Here is a 15,384-nt window from a genome sequence, read left to right as displayed (position 1 = left end):
TTCCCCTCTGGAAGACACGAGCACAGACTCCTTGTCACAGGCAGCTCAGGGACCAAGCAATCCCTCCAGCAGTGAGGATGCTCACACCTCCACGAGAGCAAACAGAACATGGGTGACCGCAAGGTGGTTCCTCACCCAGCTGCAAGATGAACCCYCCAAGGCTTGGGGAAGCTCCTCACCCCCCCATCTAAAGGCAACAAGATGATTCCTACAGCTCCAGCCCCGGGGGTGCTGTGTAGTGAGCCAGGGAACCTCCCAGAACAAGAGCTGGTACAACGAAGCAGCTCCATCCCTCTCCACAAAAACACCAAAATTTGTCCCTGAATCACAGCTCAGACCACCCCAAGCCCTTGCAGACACAGCACAGAGGATTCACAGGAGCAAGGGAGCCGAGCAGAGAGAGCTTGTTACTTCTACTCACACATGGTGTAYTGGAACACACGGGACTTCACCAGGATGTTGATGCCTGCATGAAGGAAAGGATGACAAAATAAATGTTCACAACATCCTCCACACCACAGATCACTCCATTTTTCCCCTAACAGACATTTTTCCTACCACTCCTCAGCACAGAAGCTAAACCAGTCAGCAGATTATTAATTTTGACTTTTTGGGAACAAGTCTAAATATCCTTTAGAATTTCAGCAGCAATGAAGTCATTACCCCCAGCCCTCAGGATGGCCTGATTTGTGTCTGTGTCCTGGTTCTGGGGTGTGCACAGAGGTGAGAGCAGGTCCCCTCTGTGTTTGGGACAAGGATGGATGGGTGCATCAGAGGGCTCTGAGGGCTCCTGTGGCAGCTGAGTTTGGATCAGAAGGTGTCAGCTTTTCCCCAGGAGCAAGCACCACCTCAGAGGAGCTGCAGATCATCTAAATTCTTAATTCTGCATGGYCACATCCAGCCAGGAAACCTGGGATACAGAAGGCCAATCACACYGGCAAGAGAGATTACTCTGAGGGGTGTTCCAGGATGCTTTTCCCATCCCAAACTGCTGGACTTGACCTGAATGGGAGCTGCAGGCACATCCTGGGATCAGGCAGCCCAACAGCCTTCATGGCAACCCAAATCCCACCCCACAGCCACTGCAGGAATATCTGCATGACAGAATCTTCCCTGGAGACTCTGAATACAAGGCTCGGATACACAGGGACGAGGTTGGGAGGCCTTCCCTCAGGTGTTTGGCAGGGCCATGAGAGAAATCCCCTTCAGAGTGTCCTGTTTTTGTAAAGAAATACTCCTTCTGTGAGGTGAACACATGCTGCTGTGAGAAGAGTGTGCTACTGATGCTTAAAACAGGGCCAGATAAAGTTAGGAGAATAAAAGCAGGCAAATTTGATGTAGGCCTACAGGTACATTCAGGGCAGACAGAGCCTCTTCATAAGGCTACATCCAAAATGGACACTGAGTCACGAGATCTTCACCTTGTAAGTTCTTTGTAWGTGTCTTATTAACATATTGAGCCCCAATTCTCCAATTCCACCTTCAGGTGRTGCTGTCAATCCCCCCAAGCTGCTCCCCCCAATTCCACTGCTGTTYACAYATTTTGGGGCCCTGAGGCAGTGAGGTGTCCTTGAGTTTGRGGCCTAGMGARGAATTGTTTTGTCTAAAAATGAGAGAACAGTAGCTRGCACTGTCCACTACAGAATTACAATATAGATAGATAAAAATATAGAAGCTAAAAATCCTAAGGCATCTCTACCTTTAAAAATAAGGAATGCAGTCCGTGGAAGGTCGTCAAACCAGTGCTCGCGGTTTCGCTTCGCCTGGAAGCAGAACAGCCACGGTCAGCAGCAGCCACTGCTGTGTCCACACAAAAACAGGGCAGGGATGGAGACCCACCTTACCCCCATCACCTGCTCCTCTCAGACTGCCTTTCTTACCCAGCTTCTCTCTAAACACTCCTTTTCTCTCTCTCTCTCCCACACACACTTCCTCCCTCCCTCTTCTCCACCCAACAAGCACTCACCTTCCATTTTAAGCCAACAACTTCATAGAAATTGTAGAAATCCTTTAGACTGCAAAACAGAAAGAAACATCCCATCAGAGCCTTGAGGGTRAGTGGATTTTTACTTGTTCTTGTCAGGTATCACCAGCAGAGTGTYCCCTGAAGTTATTAACTCCTCATTAGAACTGCAGCCACAGCTGTCAGAATTCAGCACTGACCTCTTCCCAGTCTGGCCAAAGGTTCCTGGCTGACAATAGCCAGAATCTCCRTTCTGTAATGCCTCAGCCCTTAAGGGAAACCCTGAATCCACTGAAATTCGGAATTTTACCACAGAGAGGGAAGACCTGAGGCTTAGATGCCACCTCCAAGGGATAGAGATTGCACTGCTCTTCATGAAGAAGTCCTGGACCGTCTTAATTACTCRCACAGCCCTTTTCTAACATCTTTGCACATTTTCTTTTCAAGGTAAAAATGAAGTTTGAGAAAGGACATGAAAGCAGAGAAACTCATAGAACATGAGTGCCTGTCTAGGTGCTCGGGGTCAGGCCTGTAACAGCTTTTACGCGTCTGAAAAGTGAGGATGCTGAACTTCTCAGGCTCTTACTGCTGACATTAGGAGCCTAAATTTCCCAACTCAGTCTTTCTCTCCATGCTTTTCAATACTTCTCCGTGGCACTTGACTTCAAGGAGCAGYATCAGCACCAGTTTCACAGGAGAGTCACTTGGAGCCTGTCTGTGGCCAGAACAAAGGAAAAGGAAGAGAAGGTCTCCTGCTCTAATTCCCTCTGCTTCCTTGCTGGCTGGAGTTAGCTGCACCCACCCACCRGAATGGCAATTCTCTGCCTCATAACACAGAGGATGGCAGTCCTGAAAGCGCCAGCAGAACCAGATTTTAATTAACAAAACCCTGGGGGGGACAGCCAGCTGCTGGGAAAAGCAAAGAAAAAAACCAAACCATGTTAAGATGCGAGGCTGTGCCGTGTGAGGAAATGCTCGGGCTCACGGGCTCCCCAGCTCCTGGCTCTCTGCTCTGGCAGGGCAAGGGGAAGGGAAAGGGGAAGGGGAAGCAGATCGTGCCTGTGAGTGCCAGCACAGTGCTGTATCCACAAGAGGGCACGCAGCAACTCCATCACCTCCCAAGGAAAAACTCAGCTCGCAGGGTAGCCACCCCTCCCAGCTCCCTGCTTCCCCAGAAAAACTCCCCAGAGCACAGCCCTGCAGGGAGTGGAGCATCCTCCCTGCTCTGGCTGCAGCAGTGGGACCATCCTACCTGACTAAAGGGGTATTGCTCTGGTTCAGTGCCTTGAAGGTGAGATATCTCTCCCGGGCACACATGCGAGGCTTGTAGAACCGCAGCAGCCCTTCGAAGTGCTTGAAGGAAATTCCAGACGGCCTCTGGGAACAAAGGAACGCTGTCAGAAGCAGCAGCATCAGRCAGGAACACACAGAGGCTTTTAATTCTCACTGTGGCTGTGTTTTAAGAGGGATTTCATACATTATAACTGAGCTCCCCAAGCTCACTTTAACAGCCCAAGCTTATCCCAGGGCACAGAGATCAGAAAGGCCCCCTGACAACTGAGCCCTCCAGGAAATGCAGAACTGATCCCYGCTGTCCCATCACCTGAGAATTGTCCAAGAAGGCACCCCAAGCAGAGTTCAACCCCTCTCCTTGGGAAATCAGCAGGCAGCTTGACAGATCCCCTATGGCCCCTTTTTAACACCATCAGCTATGTGCACTGAACATGAACCAATCCACCAGAAGTGGGTTAGTTATTTTTGGGTCTTATTTCTCTTGCTGCTCCAACAAGTTMAGTGAGAAATCAACCTTCTCCCCCAAGTGCTTGTAAAGAGTTGTTTGTAGGTGAATTCCTTCTGTTTCTGCACCATTCACTCGTGCAGGATCTAGAAAATGGATTWTATCTTTGATTGTATGACCCATCCCTCCTCTCAGCACTGCTGCCTGCTAAGCCAAACGAGTCCTCGGGTGACTCAAACTGAATCAGAGAGAAATCAATGATCACATGCGCTCCAGAGCAAATTTCCCTCATTTCATCAATCCATAACCTCACGTAGCACTGAAATTCAGAGCATTCCGCTTCTTCTCCAGAAACAGCCATGAACAAGTTACACAAATGAAAAAACCACCAGCCCCTGGTGAGTCTGAGCACAACCAACAGAGATAAATCCCTTTTTTTTGGGAGGTGCTGTTGGGGCAGCCCAGCCCGGGGTGCTGTTTGTACCTGTTTGGTGACCAGCAGCCGGTACGCGTGCTGGATGGCCGTGCGCTTGTGCAGCAGCAGCGACTTGAACTTCCTCTTCTCAATGTCATTGAAAGTGTCAAACACAACAGCCAGGAGCTGAGGAGACAGCAGAGAGAGTGGAATTTTAGTCCTTAGACTCTGCAGGGCTTCAGGGAGGCAAGAGAGGCACAGACTGCAGCAGGAACGCTGATGGAGTGGGACACAACTGGCAYAAGAGATCCTACAAAGGGATCCCACAAAGGGATCCCCAAGCTCACTGCACTGATCCACTTTTTGGAGGACGTCCAGATGTTTCTGGCCTCTCCAAACTTGCTGGGGGTTTTAAGAGCTAAGGCTAAACCACACAAATGCCAACAGAAAACCGTATCAAAAGGTTTATTGAAAYGGCCTGATCTGTTCCTGGAAAGCAGGGTTTGAGGGCTGCTCTCTGGACTCACCCTGCCACGGGAGCTTTGGCTAACACATATCAAAGCTAACCCTCGATCTGGGACACGAGAAGTGAAATCCAGCCACAAGCACCAAATCCATCCCCTCTGGCTGCAGAATTCCTCATCTCCTTTGGCAAAGCCTTTCCCAGCCCTCCCATCTTCCCCTGAGCAGCTGTGCACCCACACTGCACTGATCAGCACTCCAGTCCTGCCATACTGAGTAATTCCATCCCCTTCAAACTGATTTACAAAGTATCTCAGGCAAGTACAGATAATAAAATGCCATTTTATGATAAATAATTAAGACAGAGAAGGACAATAAATTTCATGCAATGGAGTATGTCACTCCAAGCAYGGTATTAATGTGAGAGAAGCTGAAAGACGCAGGTATAATTTGGTTTTCTGTGATTTAGTTCAATTCCTCATGGTTAGACATTAAAAGAGCTCTATCTCTGACCAGGCTGCCATTTCTAGAAGGATTCTGCCAAAGGGTCAGAGATGATTACAGAGCAGTTTTGGGAATGGGGAAGGCTCTGCTSAGCAATGAGCTCCAAAATCAGGCAGAGGGAAGTGAAGTGCTTCCCTGGGGCTCACCAAGTTCATGATGAAGTAGAGCTCGATGGAGAGGTACACGATGAAGAAGACACAGGACCAGGGGTTCCGGGCGTAGGATGGCATCATCACATCGGGGAAGCTGCACCCCAAAGCACACAGGTTTTAACAGCAAACASTTCATGTCACACATCCCACTGCACGGGCAAGAGGCACGGGGTGTGTGTGTATAAACTCACATCTGAAGATCTGCACATTTGTGCAAAACATACACACACACAAAAAAAAAAAAAAATCTGGCATCCCACAAATGGGATTTGTGGTGTGGTTAAGGGCCGTGCTTTGATAAAGCAGTACAACCTCGGTGTAAGTGTTACAACCTCAGATTTATTCCATCCTTTGCTGATTTCCTAATCCTCAGGGCTCCCCCTGACAGCAGATCAATATTTACCCACTGCTGTTATCCCAATTTCCTAGCAGATAGCAGAACTGCAGCACAGGAATGGGAAGTTATTTCCCAGCTGTTGGCTGACAAAGGAGTCCAAACACAAACTTTCCCTTCTTGGACCAAGGCCCTATAAAGCTGTTTCCCCTCTTATTGCCCTCACAGTGATGAAGAGGTCTGAGTCCTTAGAGATAACTCTGCAGCTGAGGCCASAGTGTCCTAAAGGAAAATGAAACAGCAGCTCTTCCCATGCAGGCTGACCCTGGCAATCTCTCTGTCTCAGGCAGAGGGAAGGGGTCACACGTTTGGAGACAGAGCATTTCTGCAGATAAACTCTTGGCTCTGCCAGACTCCTCRGGGACAAAGGCAAAGGCTGAGATAGAAGAGCATGAACTTACTTTGAAGTGGTCAAAAGCACGAAGAGATTCACCAGGCTGTTCTCTAAGGTATTGAAGTACTGAAAGGGAAAAATTCCCATGACAAAATGCAAGCAGGACTTCACAGGGACATTTTGTTCAAAAAAAAACCAACCAGCCCCCCCAGCCCCTTTGGATACAGGCACCCCACAATTCCCTGATGCCTTTCCTAGGGAAAAGTGCTTCAGCACTGGTTCTTTTCAAAGTTCCCTGAGAGATGGCGTGTGCAGGGTTAAACTAAAAGCCCATCTACACATTTTTATCAGCAGTTTCTCCCAGCCAGCAGCAGGAACCAGCAGCAGCCAGACTCTGACCACAGCAGTGGAAGTGGCTGAGCTTTCCCCCAGACACCTCCTCCCCTGGGGACAGTGGCAGGTGGCTCTTTTGGCTGAATGAAGGCATCAAGAACAGGGAACAACTCTGTGAATGTTCCCTTTGGGACASCCTGTCTTGGAGGAATTTCCCTTCACAGAGTTTGTTCCCAGCAGAGGGCAAAGCAGGGTGACACTGCCAGGCAGCCTCAGGCCAGCCAGCTTTTGGCCTCACATGGAATAAACCGTGTCTGCACTGGAATGTTGGACTCTTAGTGAAAGAATCAAGATACTCACCGGATCAGAGTGGTTAGGAGAAAACAAGTAAAAACCTAGAGAAACAGCAGAGAAAGCAGAGGAGGAGAGAAAGGAGAAAGAACAAACAAAAATAAAATCAGTTCAAAAACAAGCAGGGAGCAGCTCCCAAAAGGAAAGTCCCACTAAGAGTAAATATTCTCTGACACCCTGAAAATGGGAATATCTGGAGGACTTTCCCCAGAGGGACTTGCCAATAGATGTCACTGGCATTTCATTGGTCCCTTCATAAAATGAACTTTCTGGGGATGGTTTGGACTGCAGCAGGTACAGCACAGACACAGGCATTTGTGGGGATGCAGATTAAACTGGCASGACTGAGGAACAGCTGGTGGAAGCAGAACTGGAAAACACACAYGACTATGCCCTGGAAGAGGTCAGAAGGACTTTTGTCTCAAAATCAAATACCCAGCTTTCAGATTTTTTGTGTGCTTTAACTCTGCCTCCCAGATGGCTRCAGATGAAATGGGATAAATGGAGGATCCTGGGAACACTGAGATCAGTTTTAGATTCATCCAGGCTGTTTGTGTTGCTTTTGGACAGTCGCTGGTTAAAAGCATCACTTCACCTTCCATAAATACAACTCACCCAGAATAGCAAATATCACCATGAAGAAAAGCAGGAGGAGAAGGATGTCAATAAATGGTGGGAGGGACTGGAAGATCTGTCGCAGATTTCTGTAAAATAAGAAAACATTAATAAACTAAAACTTGCATGTTTACTTCTCCAGGTTGTCAGGAGGAAAAAAAAAAAACCACCATCACCATACCACACTTGAGGGCCTTCTTCCCACTCCCTCCAAGGATTAAAAGTGGAAATCTTGCTAAATCAAGATCGYTTCCAAGCTACCCATCTGTCCTTTGCAGTCAGCTCTCAGGTACTGCAAACAGCACTAATGTCACGCTGTCAACTCTCCTTCTCCAGACTGCAGCCCAGCTCTGATTCACTGTGCAGTTCACAGGCAAGGCAGGGAGCAGAGCCAGGCCAGCCACACCCCTGGGCTGGTCACACACCCAAACCCTGTGTGCCATCAGCACGCCCACACTGAGGTCACAGCACAACCATCTCCAACACAAACGCTAGTGAATAAMTGATTTCCCTGGGATTTTCTCTGATTTCCCTGGGATTCCTGCAGGATCTGAATGCTCTCCCTCCAKCCCAAGCCCAGGAGGGCCAGCATCACCTTCTGACAGCCCCGCAGTAGCGACAGTCCACAAGGAAGATGCAGCGCAGGGCGCGGGTGATGCGCACGTGCGAGGTCTGGCGCACCAGCACCACGATGGCCTCGATGAACTGCACCAACAGCACGCAGGTCTGCAAGGCAGGGAGAGGAGAGGAACAGCAGCAGTCAGCCTGGGGAAGGGACAGCTCAGGCTGACAACCTGTTTATCTGGACATTTTAAGGATGGGATGTGGCCTGGACAGTGTAGAGGTCTCGCATGAATCATCTGGTGGTGGGGATGTGATGGCTGCGTCATCCCTGGCCAGGGTTTCATCTGCCTCTTTAGTTCTTGGAGGTACTCAAGGGAAAAAACCCTGACAGCCAAGCAGACAACTCACCTTCACCATGGTCCTTTTGTGCCTGATAAAAGTTTGGAAGCCCAGCCACCTCATCTTCATCGAGAGCTCGAAGACGACCACGATTAACGCGAAGAGCTCCAGGGTCGCRTGGACCTGCCCCAACACAGGTTTGGTGAGAACAGCAGCACAGCAGAGGCTTCTGCCCTCCTTTTCCAAGGAGCAGGAGGGTTTGACAACAGTCTAGCACAGCYCCGTACCATGCAAGAAAACCACAAGCCACTCTTTTAAAGCTAATATAGTTTTCAACATTTCTGTATTTCCTACTTTGTGTTTTTATTAAAGCCTGTCCAATTTTTTTGTAATGAGTACCAGGACAGAATTTCCTGAAATCCACCTCCCTTCTGGGCTTGAGAAATACATGAAAAAGCTTAATGAAACAAAAACCCAAGACACCAACAGCCTGAGCAGAAACRCTCTGAAAAAACATGAAGACTGTAAATTTTTTTAGTGAAACACAGGAAGGAGAGCTGCTGGGCAGAGAGATTTGACACAGAAAAGGGTTTTCTCTTGRATCAGACATTCTGGACAAGCACAGGGAGGGTCCTGATCTGTGTTCCAGGAACCAGTGGTGGGGCTGGGGTAATGGCACCTGACAACAGCTTTGGAACCACCCCATCAAAGCACAAAGATTGCTGAGTTATCTCAAAAAAAAAGCAAAAAACCCACTCATTTCTGTTACAAAATTAGGAACTGCACAAATTGATAACACAAAATGARTGTCACTTCCATTGTGGTCTGCCCAGATCAGATGGAAAAAGGAAGTTTTGCTGGCTGGCCTATCTGCTGCCAACAATTTACAGAACCAGCCAGGTGGATCCTTTCCTCTTACTGCCTCCTGCTTCCTCTTTGACCATCCTTTYCCTCTTAGCCACACTGCACAGCAAGCAGCCTTCCCCACCGAGGCCCCAGGTACTTACAAAGATGCCCAGACGGAGCATGGGCACTGCTGGAGCCTCGCAGAGGGACARCAGCAGCAGCAGCAGGGCCGTGCTCAGCTCCATCAGGTAGAAAAGGTGGTTGTGTGCAAAGAGGTAGGCAGCGAGTGCTTTGGCATTTTTGGGGTGAGTGAAGAACTTGTCATTGTTTTCTCCTTCCTAAGGCAGCAGGAATAAAGAAGAGAACAGTATTAGTGACTCTCAGTGCTTTAAATGAGGAAACAATGGAGACTTTTATAGGGATTAGGGCCAATTCCCAACAGACTATTCCCATTCACAGCCTGTTGTTGACATTTTTATTGAGGAATGGACTCCACACACATGGGACATCCYCTTCTGCTCATAAGCACATCTCAGCAATGAAACTATTTAATATCCACAAACTCCTGCTTCAGAAAGCCCTGAAGAAATTGTATTTCAATGAGGTAGAGAGCTGGGAGGGTTTATAAAGGCAGGCAAAAAAACTTCAGCYAACATCCCAACATAAACACAGCACTTCATTTACTTGCAACCACTTCCACATGTTTAGAGTTATTTGATTCAACTTCTCCAGGACAGAAGGAGAAAACACCCAGATAAGCYCCAGGGCACCTGGCTGACAGTTGTTCCTCCTTATCTTGGCCTTGCAAAATGTCTGGGAGAAAACACTGGAGCACACAAAATGTTTTCTGSTTCAGGAATGTAAGACAGGCTCCAYGTAAAATTAACAAGTCTCTCTGCTGATTTGTCATTCCCTCTTAACTAGAAAGCTTAATTAACATTAAAAGGTCAGATACTCCATCTTAACACTTTGCCTACTATGGATTTTCAAATCAGTTGACTGTTTCTCGTGACTATTTTTACCCTGAGGATGAAACTTAGTTTGAGGAAATTTTGGAGGGTTTCCATGCAGAACCACCCAACAGCTTCTTCTCTTTCTTGAGTCAACAATTTTGGCGAGGGAGCCTTTGTCACTCACAGGAAACTTGCAGCCTCTTCGGAACTGTCATAAGAGATCACTTTTGCCCAGCAGGGCCACATGGATGCACAAGAAGTGGTGAKGTTTTGTTTAAATTAACATCTTTCCTGGTAAGCAATTACAGTGAGGACAGCCAAGCTATCACCATCAAAACAGAATAACTGTGACTGCAAACGAGTAACGAGGTTGGAGAACTCTCCTTTAGGCGTGAAGCATTCTCCAGACTTACCCAGGAGGGTTCCCAAAGTTTCTCATTTTGGGTTTCTGAACAAGCACTGAGGGGTCASAGAGCCAGGCTGGGGTAGGGCAGAGCCAGCCCCAAAGAGCCCAGGCTGAGATCTGCAGGGTGATTCCCATTCACACCTGGCAGGACACACTTGCAGAATGTCAAAAAAAACAAAATCCAGCCTCTTGGTGGCCAGGCAATCCCAAACATGGCTGGGCAGCAAAGCCCCCTTATCCACAGCCAACACTTCCCTGCAGCTGCTGCTCACAGAACACTCTTGGAGTGATTGTGCCTCATTTCAAGGACAGAGTCAGCGTGGCCATTGCTCAGGGCAGCAGCAGGAATCATCCCCATCCGAAGGGCCAGGSCTGCTGTGCCCATTACCAGCAGCTCAATGACCCTTTGCAGAGCTGCTCTGATAATCAGGAGTTTAAACAAAAGCCTGGGAGGGAGGCTGGAGTCACCCTGCYATTGCCAGGGCTGCTCCAGCACACCACGGAGCTCAAGGATTGCCAAGGTCCAGCCTACACCACTTTAAAATATCCGAGAAGTGAAATTTTTCAGTCCTCTGGGGTCAGGGCAGAGAGGAACAAATGGTTTCTGTCACCTTGCAGTGGCTTAAACAAAAAAAAAATACAATCCAAATTGGGTCCAAAGCACCTCAGAGCTTTGAAAGGGAACAAAGAGAAGGAAGAAGGACTGGAAGTCATGAAACCAGCAATCATTTCAGACTGGACAGCTCTGGGAGAAGCTCAGTTTTGGTGGCTGATTCCTCACACCAGATGCACAACCCTAAAACCAGGATGCCATTCTTGCAGCAAAGATGGTGTTTCTGTAAGTGGAGCATGGGTGGGATTTGATTGTTTGTTATTCTCAATACTGCAAATTTCACTCCTGGGCTGATCCTCATCCCAGCATCCTTTCTTCCTGCAGAAATSAAACCCTCTGCCTTCTCTCCTACATGACCTGCAGGATGTGACTGGCACTATCTGGGCCACCCACCCAYCCTGTGGCCAAGGCAGGACTGGACCTGCACTTCCAGAGCTGAAGAGCACTGATCTTTCCCCCTGGAGAGACTGCAGGGATGAAATGATGATCTGTGACCAGCAACAGAAATCTCCATGGCAAGGTGGCACAACTGACCACGTGCTGSATCCCCCACCCACTACAGTCCTTGGCACTGCCAGGGGTGGATATTCCATTGTTCAGTTGCTCCCAAAYGACCTTCCCAGAGCCCATCTGGAGGTGCTCCAGCATCGCCCCACTCCCCAAGCAGAACCCACAGCAAAGCACCCCATTTTCAGCCTCAGACAGAAGCTGTTTGTGTCCCATGACCAAGAAGCACTGAAATCCCTGCAGTTGCTCTGCCAGGCTCCAGCAGGGCTCACCTGGAGGTAGATGGCTGCCTCTTGGTAGTTCATCTCCCAGTTGTGGCGGGCAGAGCTCTGCTGGGCGCAGCAATCGCCGGCCGCGGGGCTGGAGGCGTCATTGACCACATCGTAGCTGCCTCCATCTGCACCAGAGAAACAGGGATTAGGAAAGCTGGGATGGGGCAGGAGGCTCTGGGATCAGAGAGATGGCAGAGTAACCAGGRAAGTGACAGCTTGGACTCTGACAAATTGACTCTTCACAGGTAGGAGCTTTACAGAGACTCTCAAACCATTCCACACAGGAATGCTCCCGGGAGGTCATCAAAAGAGACAGCTTCCTTTTAAAGCCAGAACTGAGGGCTCCTGGCTCAGCAGGGGTGTGCTGTCACGCTTGAAGCTCGCTACCAGCATCACAAACCACAAGCAGGCAGGTGACAGCCACCACCCACCACAGGACAGAGGGTTTGCTGAAGGAGCGAAAGGCTTTTGCACTGTCCCAGRAGCAGAGGCCATAGAAAGATGAGGGGCACCAGCGTGAGGAGAGAAGCTGTCAGTGCTTTTAGCAGAAAGCCCCATTTCTCACAGCACATTAAATAACACATAAACAACACTCGGAGGTGCTGATAAGTACCAACACCCCTCTGATGCAAACAAACTGCAAGATGAATTTTCTGTTCACACCCCATAGATTAATTCTGGATTTCTAAGCCTGTGTCCTCACCAGCAAAGCACTACAGAATGATGCCATACTGAACATTTGAGCCAGATTTTATAACAGAGGATTTTGTTTCAAAAAAACCCAAAACAATTCAATTGCAAAAAAAGCAACGCCCAAGCAGAGCTACACATACACAGTGCCTTCCCCATGGGAGAGTTACACAGGGCATGTATATAAACTCCAAAATAATTGCCATTTTTGCATTCTGCAGCCTCAGTGCTATTGAGACAGACGAAAACTAAGCAAGAACTGTACAAAAAGGGAATATCACTTGGTTTCTTCTTYTGGGACTCAAGAGTTTTATTTTACCTTTGACAAAGAACACTGAGCAGAGACCCCAGAGCAGCRAGACCTGCTTAGGGCCTGGGGAGGGGCTGGCCACACTCTCAGCTCTCCAGAGTTTCAATCAATTCCCACAMCACATGGTTGTTCCTGCTCTCAGAAGAGACTTCCCTCCTCCAGTGCCTCATGTTCCYTAAGTGGGTACATGAAAAACTGAGCTTGCCAGCACAGAAGTGCTGATTTCCCCCTTTTTTTTCCCTTTTTTCTGAGCACAGGGGCTGTGGTGTGGCAGCTCGTTCCCTCTGCGTTCAAAGCTGTTATCTGAGAGTGGGCAAAAACCACCACGAGGTTCTTTCCCTCTCTCATGACAGCCTGCTGAAGCTTTGCTGTGACAAAATAATCCTGGATGAATTACTGATTCAGCCTCTCCAGAACACCCTCTGGAGTGGAGAGAGAGCCCGTGCCAACAACTCGGCAGCCGCTGAGAGAAATGGCACCATGTGCTCCTGGCAGAGGCAGGGAGTGGGAAGGAATCAGAGCCCCTTCACCAGCACACAGCYACAGCTGCCTCTCCCACCCCCAAATCAAATTAAGATAACATTTCTCTGGGGTTTGTGGAGACCGKCCAGACTGCACACTCAGGTTGCTGAGCACTCTGCAGCACGAAGCCTGTTTCTCTTCCTTGCTTCCCCCACACCCTTAAAATACCACTCAAAATCTGGACAAATGTTTGAATGAGGCCGGTTCCTCCCCCACAGCCCTTGATTTAGCTCRGTTCTTGAAGAAAACTGAATGATGGAGTTTTTATTTATCCATGGAGCTGGAATGGCAGCCTTCTGGTTTGTCTGCTTTTTAACTCAGAGATGACAGCCATATGCAAAAATCAGAAGCGTTACATTGCGAGCTCTAAAAAGTTCTTAAATGCTATTATTGACAAAGCTTTTGCTGGGGATGTGTCTCAAAAAGGCAGACTCCCTCAAACTGCAGCCTGAGAGCAAAACCTTTTCACGTTTAATGCTTAACACTCACGGGAGGAGCACAACTTCATCAGAACCTGGACWTTACGTTACAGAATAAATAAAATTTAAGAGCATAAAAACAGCAAAGGTTTGTAGCACTAAGCTAAACACCAACACACTGGACCCTGCCAAAAGATGCCAGAATCACTTTTAACCCTGAAGCAGCTCTTTTGCAAAAATTCACCTCTTTGGAAAGGACCAGCACTAGGAAAAGACACATCCCAGAAAAAAACCAGCACCAGGACCCCTCTCTGTGTTTCCCACAGCAGCTGAAATAGAAGAGCTGTCCCAGCTCTGAGACCGAGGTTGCAAACACAAAGCAGCACTCAAGAGATGCAAATCAGAACCAAAAAAACAACTCCAGAAATCAAGATGCTCTCCCGCTGTCTAAACCGGGCACAGCCAACAGAAAACGCACTGAAGTGTTCCAGTGGGGAGCTGCATTCTGTGGATCAGCTCCTTCCCCATCAGGTACCAGAAGGTTGATCTAGCATCCCTGAGGCAACAGCATCATCTGGGTCATAAATAATAATAAAAATAATACTAAATCTGAAGAGCAGCCCTCTGACTGTGTGCTTGGCAGCCCTCCAGCGAGCTAATTTCCTCAGCTGCTCCCATGATAACAATGACACAGACTAATGCAAGCTCGGCTCCGCTCGTGCTGCACCGCATCCCCGACGGCGTTTACCATCAGTATGGAGCTCAATGAGATAGGAGGATCTCTCCACGGGGCTCCCGGAATCCTCGAAGTAGATGGCAGGCAGCTCCCTCCACTGCATGGCACCGCTGGCGCTCGCAGCCGGCCACGGCTGCAGTTCCTCCCTTCCTCCCTGCCGAAAGCTGCTCCTCGCTTCGGCGSCTTCCTCGGGGGAAAGCTCCGCACAAAAGCTCTGCCGGCTGCAGAACSGAACGGTTTTCTCCCCTCCCCTCTGAGGAAGGTGGCTCAGACCTCAGCGAGATCCTTTCCCTGGGTGTTTCCMAGGGMGAGTTTTGGGGAGGTTTGGCTGCGGGACGAGAAGCCGCCAGGCACCGGCGTGGTGGCGGAGYGGGGATTCGTGTGCTGCGCTCGCCGCTTTTGGCATTTAGCACAACTTGCTCACCAGYGAGCACGATCAGCTAACGGGAAAGGAGGCAAAGTGCTGAGCAGGCACAGCGAGGGATCTCCAGCACAAAAAAGAAAACAGACATTTCGTGAAGTTCACGGCGCAAGGGGCGCGACAAAGGAAGCGAACTGAGCCGGTCACAGATGGCAAAGCTCCCTTCCTTGCACTTGTGTGACTTATCCCAGTCGTTCCCTGAAAAGAGAGGGAGGGAGGGGAAAAAAAAAAAGAGGGGGGGGGAAAAAAAAAGGAAAAGCAAAACCAGCTGGCTGCTTACACAAGGCATCCGGAACGAGACTGCCGGGACTCCAGCATTTCCATTCAGTGCAGCAGAGCATGCTCCTGTGTAAATAGTTTCCATATGTCATCATTACAATAAAAAACAAAAAAACAAGGAGGAAAGARAAGGAGCATAAACTTTCCAGAGCCCAAACCTCTCCCTCTGCAAAACAAATTCCCTGCTTAGGGGAAGGAAAAACTCTCCGTGGGCTGAGAGCAAACAAACTCCTCTCATTTGGAGGA

The 15,384-nt window shown here is 49.0% G+C and overlaps 1 protein-coding gene across 1 annotated transcript in view; it reads right to left on the bottom strand.

Annotated features, from left to right (window-relative positions):
• The window catches only part of TPCN1 (two pore segment channel 1), a 40,527-nt gene that overhangs the window by 11,648 nt on the left and 13,495 nt on the right, over nt 1–15,384 (bottom strand). Inside the window, exons 2-14 of the mRNA XM_057374203.1 lie at nt 11,762–11,886; nt 9,172–9,348; nt 8,234–8,347; nt 7,857–7,987; nt 7,262–7,350; nt 6,656–6,690; nt 6,030–6,088; nt 5,229–5,328; nt 4,186–4,302; nt 3,216–3,340; nt 1,967–2,015; nt 1,700–1,763; nt 422–466 (exon numbers count right to left, since the gene is read on the bottom strand). Coding sequence (XP_057230186.1) covers nt 422–466; nt 1,700–1,763; nt 1,967–2,015; nt 3,216–3,340; nt 4,186–4,302; nt 5,229–5,328; nt 6,030–6,088; nt 6,656–6,690; nt 7,262–7,350; nt 7,857–7,987; nt 8,234–8,347; nt 9,172–9,348; nt 11,762–11,886 — 1,230 coding nt within the window. The remainder of the gene's footprint in view (nt 1–421; nt 467–1,699; nt 1,764–1,966; nt 2,016–3,215; nt 3,341–4,185; nt 4,303–5,228; nt 5,329–6,029; nt 6,089–6,655; nt 6,691–7,261; nt 7,351–7,856; nt 7,988–8,233; nt 8,348–9,171; nt 9,349–11,761; nt 11,887–15,384) is intronic.

Source organism: Malurus melanocephalus, unplaced genomic scaffold (assembly GCF_030028575.1).
Source record: "Malurus melanocephalus ecotype Western Australia unplaced genomic scaffold, MMel_1.1 scaffold_219, whole genome shotgun sequence".
NCBI classification, from domain to species: domain Eukaryota; kingdom Metazoa; phylum Chordata; class Aves; order Passeriformes; family Maluridae; genus Malurus; species Malurus melanocephalus.
This window is presented reverse-complemented; position numbering and strand designations above follow the sequence as displayed.